Source organism: Erpetoichthys calabaricus, chromosome 2, assembly GCF_900747795.2.
Source record: "Erpetoichthys calabaricus chromosome 2, fErpCal1.3, whole genome shotgun sequence".
Lineage (NCBI taxonomy): Eukaryota > Metazoa > Chordata > Cladistia > Polypteriformes > Polypteridae > Erpetoichthys > Erpetoichthys calabaricus.
In genome coordinates this window covers 110,708,330-110,720,811 of record NC_041395.2, presented here as the reverse complement: position 1 = coordinate 110,720,811, position 12,482 = coordinate 110,708,330, and the positions used below count along the sequence as shown (strand labels likewise).

Genomic DNA, 12,482 nt, shown 5'->3' with positions numbered 1-12,482 from the left:
GGTCTGTTACTGCTTACTAGGCTTGCAAACACTGATCCAACAGAATCAAGTTGTTTCTAATGTTTTTCCTTGCCCTTATGACCTTTTTGCACCATTCTGGCGATAATAGTAACATTTCTTCAACATGGAGGCTTTAAATAGCATGTTTATAACTAATCAGTGTTTTCTTGTTTGTATATTTTCCTTGGGCGGCACGGTGGCACAGTGGGTTCGCTTCCCAGGTCCTCCTTGCACGGAGTTTGCATGTTCTCCCCATGTCTGCGTGGGTTTCCTCCAGGTACTCTGGTTTCCTCCTACAGTCCAAAGACATGCAGTTTAGGTTCATTGGCGATTCTAAATTGTCCCTAGTGTGTTTTTGGTGTGTGGGTGTGTGTGTGCCCTGCGGTGGGCTGGCGCCCACAATTTGTTTCCTGCCTTGCGCCCTGTGTTGGCTGGGATTGGCTCCAGCAGACCCCCGTGACCCTGTAATTAGGATATAGTGGGTTGGATAAAGGATGGATGGATGGATGTTTTCCTTGGATGCCCACCTCTGTTGCTGGTAATAATCAGCATGGCTGCATAGTTGGAACAGTTTGTCAGAAATGTTATAACAGATTTCATTATTTCCTTCAGCTTTTATGTTTTAAAAGCTTCAGTCAAAGTAATTAAAAATTATATGGGTCCAGAAATGTAAAACTAAAATAAAAGGAAAAAGTAAGGAGAAAGCACAGAATCATGTAATCACCAGAAAAGTACCACGTTGTTTCCATTGACCAAAACTATGGTTTAGTACAAAAATGTGAATAAAAGATAAAGTAATTATGCTTATTTTTCACACTAATGTATTGTGGTAGTATAACAATTGATGTGAGTGTTACATTCAGTAATGATTTCTTAAAAGAAAAAAACAGCATCCAGGAAGCCATTAGACTAATAATGTTTGTAAGGGAGGTAAAGATAAGACAGAGGGGATATATGAATGATATGAATATGAAAAATTTTTAGAACGTGACACAGCAGATTTTCTACAGGGTATGGCTGCCACCCTGAGCTATACAAGACTGAAACTGATAGATTTACACAGCTATTCTTTTGGAGGACATAGTTAAATTTTAAGGTAAATGAACCAGCTGTAGCTAATGTAGTTTATATTTACAAAGCATAATTTTGGGTGTTACAAAAAGAAAACATGCATTACTGCATCTTCAATAAATATTTAACTATTTTGAGCAGATGTGGCAGAATCTAAGGAGAATATACTGGGATAAGCTTTTAAGCGTGGAGACAGTCAAGGAGCAGTGGAGCAGGTTTAAAAATACTTTACACATAATGCAGGACAGGTACATCCCAAACTTTGGAATTAGCAGGAAATTGTGAAAAAACTGCAGTGGGTTAATAAAGAGTTGAAAATAAAGCAGCAAAGGAAAAAAACAGCTGTATAAGGCATACAAGACTAATAAGTCCAATGTGAATCATAGGGTGTAAATGTATTAGGAATAGTAAAGGAGAATTAATATATACAGTCAGTGAAATAGCAAATGTTTAAAACTTGCACTTTTCTGAAATCTTCACACGTGAGGATGTGGATAACCTCCCAGTGGTAAAAGGAACTACTATGGAGGTACTAAATAATTGGAATTTGTACAGAGATAAGTACTACTCAGATGAACTAGGCTGAAATGGAACAATTCATCGCGACCAGATAATATTTATCCTAGAGTTCTTAAAGAGGTTAGTGAGTGAGTACATACAGTATATATAAAAAAAAGATTGAGCCAAATATAGCAAGAACAGGAGCTTTACTGAACAGTCAGCAAGCGTTGAGACGAGGTGGGTCATGTTTTACTAACATGCTGCATTTCTATGAGGAAACAACAAAAGGATATGATCAAAGTGGAGCATATATTATTTATCTTGACTTTCACAAAGCATTTGATAAGGTCCCACATAAGAAGTTTGGCTTCAAACTAAAAGAGGTGGGAGTTCAGGATATAGCGTGTAGATAGGTGGAAAATCAGAAAGCAGAGAGTTATGGTGCGAGGAATCTTATTAGAATTGGGTGATGTTAAAAGTGGTGTCCAACAGAGGTCAGTTCTAGGCCCACTGCTATTTTTAATATATATAAATGATTTGAATAGGAATATAAATAACATACTGGTAAAGTTTGTAGAAGATACCAACTTAGGTGGATTGGCAGATCATCTACTATCTGTTGAATCATTACAGACGAACTTGGACAGCATACAGGCTTGGGCAGATTTGTTGGAGATGAAATTTAATATAAGTAAATGTAAAGTGTTACGCGTACAAAGTAAAATTGCTAAAATTGAATACACAATCTGAGGTCTGAAAATTGAATGAACACCTTATGAAAAGGATTTATGAGTAATCGTGGACATGTCACTGTCATCTTTCAGAAGTCATTAAGAAGGCTAACAGAATGTTAAAATTATATAGCGTGATGTGTAGCGTACAAGTCAAAGGATGTTATGCTCAAACTTTATAACACACTCATGAGGCCAAGTCTGGAGTGCTCTCCACAATTTTGGTCTCTGGTACAATGAGAACCACAGATACATGGAGCAAGTTACCAAGTAGTGTAGCAGACAGTATGACTTTAGGGACCTTCAAAACTCGACTTGTTATTTTGGAAGAATTAAGTGGATTGGACTGGTAGGCTTTATTGGGCCAAATGACATTCTATCTAGATTGTTCTAATGTTCTATTTTTTTCTTGATAACAACATTCTATAAAATAAATCACATATATCACAAAAAGATGCACTCAGAAAATAACATTTTCCAAAAATAAAATATTTGAAATCATGAAAATCAAGTTCACTTAAAATTTATCAGACTTTTTAAAAGTCCAGAAGTTTGTTTTTCACTAAAGTGAATTAAAAAATCCATGTGTACATGTTAGATTTCAGCTTTAGGTAAAAGGAAACCTGAACACAGTAATAGTTGAAGTCAAAACACTAATCAAGTATTATCCAGGTAATTCTGACATAAAAGATTAAATGTTTGTACTTCACTACTAAATAAAGACATATGCTTTTTAATTTAAAACCAAGCAGTAAAGATTAAACAATACATGTATGCTTCTAATAAATCCAGCTTGATCTTGTTGTGTTATGAGAGAGATCACTTTCTGTGTTCTGCCAGGTAGAATTACAGGATCTTCATCTGCAACAAGATTGTTCTATAATTTTCTCATTCAAGTGGGTTTGTATTCTCATTTGGAAGAACATTGATAGACACCAATTTCGAAGTGTTCAGTAGAATGTTGTCTTCGTACACTTCCTCAGATATAGCTAACATTAACAGAGATAATTTAACAGACAGTATGCCATGGAGTTGAGCTGAATGACTTGCTTTGTAAAGAATTTCTGGCATCTTATATTTCAGTGATCCTCTGTGGTTTCTTGAGTTCTTCTGCAAGCTATCGATCTGTGTCAGTTCTAATTTTTAAAAAACTTGTTAAAATAAGCCTCTCCTTCATTACACATACAGAGCTTTATAATATTCCTTAAAGATGTCAGGTATTTCTTTGTGTTCACTAAATTTAGTTAATTTTTTAGGGAAACACATTTATTGATATATTATTATAAACAGCTAAATAAAATTAGAACATTTTTAAGCATTAAAACAATCTAGACGAGATCAGGCCATTCAACCCAACAAAGCTCGACAATACAATCCACTTAAGTCTTCTAAAAACAAACTCAAGTCTAGTTTTGAAAGTCCCTAAAGTCCCACTGGCTACCATGCTACTTGGTACCTTATTCCAAATGTCTATGGTTTTCTGTGTAAGGAAAATCTTCCTAATGTTTGTGTGAAATTTACCCTTAACAAGTTTCCATCTGCGTTCCCGAGTTCTTGATTAACTCATTTTAAAATAACAGTCTCAATCTACTGTACTAATTCCCCTCATAATTTAAAACAATTCAATCAGGTCTCCTCTTAATCTTCTTTTGCATAAACTGAAAACACTTTTAATCTTGCTTCATAATTCATCCCCTGTACCTCTGGAATGAGCCTAGTCACTCTTCTCAGGACATTTTCTAGTGCTGCTATGTCCTTTTTGTAGCCTGGAGACCAAAACTGCACACAGTACACCAGATGAGGCCTCACCAGTACTTTATAAAACTTGAGTCTAACCTCCTTAAACTTGTACTCCACACATCATGCTATATAACCTAACATCCTGTTAGCCTTCTTAATGGCTTCTGAATACTGTCTGAAGTTCATTGTGTAGAGTCTACTACGACTCCTAAATCCTTCTCATAAGGTGTATCAGTATGCTGCTGCTGAAGAATGTGAATTTCCCATTGGGATTAATAAAGTATCTATCTATCTATCTATCTATCTATCTATCTATCTATCTATCTATCTATCTATCTATCTATCTATCTATCTATCTATCTATCTATCTATCTATCTACTCTCGATTTTCAGATCTCCCATTGTGTATTCAAACCTAACATTTTTACTTCCTATGTGTAATACTTTACATTTACTGACATTAAAGTTCATCTGCCCAATCCTTTATTCTGTCCAAGTCCCTCTCTAACAATTTAATAGATTCCAGATTATCTACCAATCCACCTATCTTGGTATAATCTGCAAACTTAACCAGCTTGTTATTTATATTCCTATCCAAACCATTTATATATATATTAAAAACAGTAGCAGCCCTAGCATTGCTCCCTGTAGAACACCATACTTAACATCAGCCAATTCTGATAAGGTTCCTCGCACCATCACCCTCTGCTTCTTGTATCTGAGCCAATTCTGCACCCATCTAAAAGCATCACCCTCAACTCCCACTTCTTTTAGTTGATGTCCAACCTCTCATGTGGCACCTTATCAAATGCTTTCTGAAAGTCCAGATACATAATATCATAAGCTCCACTTTGATCAAACCCTTTTGTTGCGTACTTATAGAATTCCAGTATGTTAATAAAACATGTCCTCCCTCTTCTGAACCCATATTGACTGTTCAGAAAAACTTCTGTACGTACCATGTGGTGTTCAATCTTACTCTTTAACAATTCTTTCCATTAGTATTCCTGTGATGCATGTTGAGCTTATTGACCTATAGTTGCTTGGATCTGCCTGGTTACCATTTTTGTATAACGAGATAATATGTTCTATTTTCCAGTCCTTCGGAATTTCCCCAGTGAGCAGTGACTTCCTAAAATATGTGTCCAGAGCTTATATATGTATTCGCTAACCTCCTTAATATCTCTAGGTTAAATATTATCTGGTCCTGGAGATTTGTTTGACTTCAGCCTATTTAATCTGAGCATCTACTTCCTCACTTATGAAGACCTCAGAAAATGCTTATTTAGAGCATCTGCTATTTCACTGTCTGTATTTTTTAATTCCCCTTTACTATTTCTGATGCACTTCACCTCCTCCTTAACTGATCTTTTACTACTAAAATACTGAAAGAATCTCTTTGGGTTGTGTTTCACCTTATCTACTTTAATCCTCTCCAATTGTCTTATAACCTCCCTACTACCCTTCCTAATGGTTGCCCTCATGTTTTCGTACACCCTGTGACTCCCCTTAGAGTTATTAGTTTTATACACCTTATATAGCTGTTTTTTTTCTTTGCACCTTCTTTTTTTATCACTATTAACCCACTGCAGACTTCTTAAAAATTTCCTATTACCCTAGGTTCTTGTCTATAAGCCGGACTCATGTATAAGCCGGAGACCAAAAATCATACGAATTTTTAAAATAAAATCTTATCATAGATAAGCCGGACTCATGGATAAGCCGAACGTACTATAACCTATAACTAATAGAAGGGAGGGAGGTCAGTGGTCTCACTCGCACCCATTTAATTTCTTTAAGGGGGGAGAGAGTGTGAGATATTGGCGTCTCTCTCACTCCCCGCATGGCGCGGTTGGAGCAGCCGGAGCACGTTCTTTCTGCTCTGGGCGTCGCCGAGTCAACACGCGCGCGTAGCGGTCATTTAAATTGTGATTTTATATGTAAGCATATTTAAATATATATCGCGGATTTTTTGCTGGTTCGCAGATTTCTGCGGACAATGGGTCTTTTAATTTCTGGTACATGCTTCCTCAGTTGGTTTGCCCAGTTGATTTCATACAAGGGACGCTATTGGCAGATGGCTGAGAAGCTAGATTGCTTACTTTTCTCTCTCTCTTGCGCTGACTATCTGTGATCCTGACGTATGGGGATTGAGCAGGGGGGCTGTTCGCATACCTAGACGATACGGATGCTCGTCTAAAAATGCTGAAAGATTATCTTCACGTTGCTATCTTTTGTAAAGCTGATTCCTGAAACGACATGCTGCACAGTGCTTCGCATACTTAAAAGCTCGAAGGGCACGTATTGATTTTTGACTGAAAAACAAACTCTGTCTCTGTCTCTCTCTCTCTCTCTCTCTCTCTCCCTGCTCCTGACGGAGGGGGTGTGAGCTGCCGCCTTCAACAGCTTTGTGCCGCGGTGCTTCGCATACCTAAAAGCCAAACAGCACCATTGATTTGTTTGCTAGAGATTGTTTTCTCTATCTATGTGACATTCTGTGCTCCTGACACACACTCCTTTGAAGAGGAAGATATGTTTGCATTCTTTTAATTGTGAGACAGAACTGGCATCTCTGTCTTGTCATGGAGCACAGTTTAAACTTTTGAAAAAGAGACAAATGTTTGTTTGCAGTGTTTGAATAACGTTCCTGTCTCTCTACAACCTCCTGTGTTTCTGCGCAAATCTGTGACCCAAGCATGACAATATAAAAATAACCATATAAACATATGGTTTCTACTTCGCGGATTTTCTTATTTCGCGGGTGGCTCTGGAACGCAACCCACGCGATGGAGGAGGGATTACTGTATAAGCCGGATTTATGTATAAGCCGATATTCTATTTTTTCATTTTCACAACTTTTTTCCTTAGATAAGCCGCGGCTTATAGACAAGAACTTAGGGTAATTCCAAATTTAGATATGTACCTGTCCTGCATTACATGTAAAACATTTTTAAACCTGTTCCACTGCTCCTCAACTCTCTCCACATTTATGAGACTTATGGGAAGGTTGCAAGCAATAATTAACCTTTTATCACTTTGCAAGGAATGTAAAACTCAAAAATTATTTATTGGTCAAAGCATATGTCTAATTTTAAATGTATATTTGCCATTCAATACTGACATTTTGGCATTTAGGTGTTTTCACAAAACTGATGAGTCTGGTTATTCCCCATTTGTAGAGTTTAAATGCAAAAAAAACAGACAAAAAATCTTAAACACTTCAAGAATTTAACTCTTGACCACCTGCTATCAGAGGTAAAAGGTTTTTTAAAAGTCATCTTTTAGCATTGTACCAGTTCATGTCATATGATCATCAAAAAGTTTACTATTAATAAAACTACGCATAGCTTTTGCCAAGAAGCAATACATGCACAACCATTCTTGTTTTTTTTAATTATTAATGCATACATTTAACACTAAATTAACTACATTCATCTCGATTGATCTAGACACACACCCACATTAAAATGTTCCAGCAAAGTGACATTTCCCAACATCTTAATGAAGTTAATAGTCTCTTTTTGTGCAGCAAGTAGTCTTGCTGAGTAAAAAGGTAAGTACTCTTTTTACTTACCTTTTGAGAGTTTTCACACTACTGTAAAGGTGTCTTGGACTAGGTAGATTAAACCTTAAGAGTGAAAGAGATTATATTTTTTCCACACGTTCTGTTGAGTGATGCCATGCCTTTTTTTTTTGGCTATTATGGAAGCAATACATTATATTTCAAAGTCTTGATGTGATGTTTGTTATAGTCAGATATTCATATTAATATTTTAATATGTTTGCAAACTTTCTAGGAGCTGTGCCCGGTCAGAAATCAGCCTGGATGGCTACTGTGAGGTTCCATCATCATGTATCCCCTCACCTTGCCCACGGGATCCTGTATCAGTGCTGCTGCGTGGAGCCAGAGAACGGCTTGCAGGGGAGCTCAGAGAGAGACGAGCACCTCTGGCGGTAATGGAAAGTTTGTCAGACAATGAGTCCATATATAGCCTAGACTCTCGGCGATCCTCAGCTGCCTTCAGAGGTTCCCCTTGTCTGGGGCCACTGCCTGAACACAATGAAGCACCCTGCTTTTACATTGACCCCACCATTCCAGAAGAGAATCCTTCCCTTAGCTCAAGGACTGAGTTGCTTGCAGCAGACAGCCTGTCCAAGCACTCTGCAGACACCCCAATAGCTGGGCCAGACCAGCAGGGAGTGCTGAGTGCCTGTTATTCTTTCACTGCCAATGAATTTGACTTACAGCAGCAACAGGCCAGTTCATTGTCAGTTGAACATGCTGATGTCGATGCTGGCATCGTGCACACACAACGCTTCTATTCCACACCTGACAGCCATGATCACCGTGAGGAGGGCTACAGTCATTCTCCTGTCTGCCACCAGAGAGCCCACTCAGAAGGAAGCAGCAGCATTTTGGAAGCCATAACAGGCCATCTGCAAGAATCTGGCCACTTTAGTCAGTCTAATTCTTCCATTAGATCCTCCATCCCTTCTCTGGTAGCAGCGTCAACCATTCCTTTAGATCAGCCCAGTGACAGTAAGCTGCCTAATGGCCGACTCTCTTCAGATGGCCCCAATCCAGCTGTGTTGGAGTTTGCAGAGTTCATTGACTCTCTTTTCAACTTAGACTCAAAAAGTGGGTCACTTGGAGATGTGTTTGATCTCTCTGACAGTGCCGAAGAACTGCCTGAGTCGGGGCGAGGGTCTGACGGAGGAAGTCGGAAGAAGTACAAGCAGGAGTCTCAGGGGACACATAGCAGGCAGGCCTCACAGTCTTACAGCACACACAGCCAGGAAGAACTTGATCGACTAAAGGAGAAGGAGAGGCGGTTTTTGGCACGTGCTCAGTTTGAGCCAAATTTGGTTCCAAAGCCACCACGCACTTTCGCTGGCTCAGCAGACCCCTCTTCTGGCATCTCTCTGTCCCCCTCTCTCCCACTCAGTTCCTCTGGCGAGCTCATGGACCTGTCTCCCGGAGAGATGCCTTCAGAGCCTTTGCGGACTTCCACACCACACTCCCCGCCTGGTTCAGCCTGTCCAAGTCAACAACATGCCAGTCAGGAAGAGCTCATAATCTCAGCTCTCTAGCAGCATGCCAACATAGACAATGTAGCTGAGGGGCAGTGAACCTACATAATTACAGAATCAAAGGTTAATGAGGCCATCTGTCCTGATATGGTGCAAAATTATTTGTACCAGAACAGCAAAATCTAAATTAAGTAATCAATGAGAAAAGATTCCCTTTAAAACACAATCAGCCACTGATGTTACCCTGTTTACTTCATCAACAACAAATATGGCGATGAAATAAAATAGAAAACAGATGGCCTTATGTGGTCTGTAATATTATATAACCCTGTTTCTCTAATACCTCCACTTTGTGAGGAAAGGAGTCTCAGTCTTTGAAGCAAATGACTAAATTAACACCCCATAATGTTTTGCTGTAAGTCCGCTTATTTCTTTATTGTCATTGGCTGCTGGTGAAGCACCATTTTTAGATCTTGATTGACAAAGTTATTTTTATAATGGGAATCTCTTTTCATTTTTAACAGAGGGTTGCATAGAGTGTAGCCTTGTCTAATCAAAAATGATTTAAGCTACACCTTTGCTGCACCATTACCTGAAATACTTGATCTTAGCTGTTACAGAGTGAGTAAGAGTACTAGAAAAAGATGCAAATTCTGCCATTTTCTCTTATAACTTAATGTGTGCTTTGGCGCATAAAACTCTCCAGCACAAGTTGGCATTCACCCACTGAGCAGTATGTTTGTATATGTTAGTATAGCAGAGAGGTAGCTTTGCAGCCTCCAACTATTTGCTGATGCTTATTGTCCTTGCAGGAACAACCATCATTCAGTGCTCCCAGTTATTTCCAGGAATGACTTTCCAATCCAAAGTTCATTACCATCTTCGATACAATTGAGCAAGTCTGTGTAAGAGCTACTGTAAATGCATGAATGGTATAGTAATGAGTGACTGAATTTGCACATTTGAGGGAATATCACAAGGACCGAGTGGCACTAAACAATAGTAGTATGCAGTGTAGCACCAGACACCGGGTATGGTGAGGGATGCTATGTGACAAATGTGGAACTAATTGAAGAAAATGATGCTGCACTTTATGAGAAGGGTGTTCTTTGTTGCAGGAGAGAACTCCTGCATTAATGTAGTCAAAGCTACAAAAATGGACTGGCATGTGCAAAATCCAGTTTGGGTGAACATTCTTGTGTTAGTGGAATGGTACAACTGCTGCTTGACTGGACAAAACCAAGCTTTTATAAGGCACATGTGGGGACTAAGTCTGTGTTCAGACTGTGGTACAGTACATATCGGGTGCATGTTGTTCTTTTTATTTATTATTATGTTTTAAGATGTTTCTTTTGGATTATTACTGAAGGGATTTTCTATGACATTTTAAAAGGAAAAACTATTCCAGATTTTAAAGTTGATCAGTGCACTCACAATATTCCTAAAACCCATCCCCTATCCCCCAAATATATTTGCATCATCCAGTGTGATGTCATGAAGAAGAACTATTGTACAAAGTCCTAATGACCCATGGAACCAATAAGGGTTTCTGCTTCACACTTTTTAAAGGCAACACAATTTTCCCAAATATACAAGGTGACGTTGTTGCATGCAGATTAAAAACATGTGTACTTTGCACGTCCAGACATTATGCACAACAATGCAAAAATCCACAAAAAAAAAAGAAAAATGCTTGCATTTTAATAATGCGTGACTTGCAAAAAGCACACATCAAAATCACAGCACATGTAAAATGTGTGCTTATACAGCAAGGAAAGCGATAGAATGGTGGTAATGAAGGGCCATGAGTTGAGCAAGCAAATCACAAAAAGACTTTCAGGTGTAAAGGTTCTGTGTAGCTAGAGACACAGTGTGAACACTCTAAAGTTTGGGGCCGAGTTTTAGTTAGCATTTTCTCCTTATTTTTGCAAATCCAGGTTTAACAGAGAAACGCTTTTGAATGCCAGTCCTCTCTGTCCTCAAAATTCCACATACAAAAATTAAGGAAAAAGCATTTCTTACAATCTTCACTCTATTACTTTTGTCTCCCTTAGCCAAGTACCTAGGCCAGTTCTTTAGAGAACACCTTGTGGCCCAGCAGACAAGTTGTTTAGGATGAGGCGACTCCCATTTTAGCTAACAATTTTCCTTGTGTTTCTGTACAAATTAAGTTTATTGCTTTGTTCATTTTAGCACATCATGACCATAGGCAGAACAAGAACATTATGGACATAATAATATTTTTTATTAACCTTGTTTGCTTTGTCCCAATATTTCATCCAAAGATGAGACCTTTCAAAAATATATCATGATTTCCATTGAATCTATACAAATCAATAATGTTCCAGATTTCCACAACCCATTCCTTGAAAAAGCTCTTCATTGGTTTCATCTGGAATGTACTGTCCTTATTTACCACTGGTGTTTTTGAGTATAAGATTTATTATTTAACTGAACAAAAATTGCTGGATTAACTTTACAGATGCCACTGTAGTACTAGGGTGTTGTACCGTGTTAGCCATTATGAATGTAGAGAAAAGCCAAGCAAAATGACACCTTTTATTGACTAACTAGAAAGATTACAATATGCAAGCTTTCGAGGCAACTCAGGCCCCTTCTTCAGGCAAGATGTAATCATGATTACATCTTGCCTGAAGAAGGGGCCTGAGTTGCCTCGAAAGCTTGCATATTGTAATCTTTCTAGTTAGCCAATAAAAGGTGTCATTTTGCTTGGCTTTTCTCCAGATGCCACTGATAATTCTGAATATTTGATTCAAGACTAAAGAGTATTTCACTTACTTCGGAGGAGAACATGCCCGTTTAGTACAGGAATACACTTGACTGTAAATGTCTGTGTACTTTTGCATGCTCTAATCCTTCTACTGAATTGTTTTCTGTTGATACAGTTGCTGCAGTCTTATTTAAATTTGTTTTAAGTTACATTTGATTTACTAAGATAAGGAAATTGTACTTCTTAATAAGAACTCTCTTTCAAAGGTTGCTAAGTGGCAGATATCAAACTTGTTCAAATAAACCTATAAAAAAGTTAAATCCAGGACAAGACAAAATCTTATTCAATAAACATTCTATTCCCATCATAGCCCCGTCAGTTTCTTTACTACCTTTTTTCCAGCAAACCCATAGCAAAATAGTTACATAGTAATGCAAGGCTATAGGTATAGTGCAGCCAGTCCAAAGCAGATGTAAGGCCACATTAGATATCCCAGTCTGCAAGTGGTTATCACGGATATCTGATTGGCACCATAAAGGGGGCTACTTCTGCACAGTATTGGTCAGTCATAATTTGTTAACCCCTTGCCAACTTAGAAATCAAAAAAAACTACTCTTCCACATAGAGAATACAATGTCATTTTGTTCCTTAATTGATTACTGCTGATTAGAGGCTGA

General features: G+C 38.2%; 1 protein-coding gene across 1 annotated transcript in view; it reads left to right on the top strand.

Moving 5' to 3' along the window:
• Positions 1-10,164, top strand: part of dagla (diacylglycerol lipase, alpha) — a 343,026-nt gene extending 332,862 nt beyond the window's left edge. Inside the window, 1 exon segment of the mRNA XM_051923753.1 lies at positions 7,841-10,164. Within this exon segment, the coding sequence (XP_051779713.1) occupies positions 7,841-9,134 (1,294 nt within the window). The 3' untranslated portion in view covers positions 9,135-10,164.
• Positions 10,165-12,482: the final 2,318 nt, after the last annotated feature.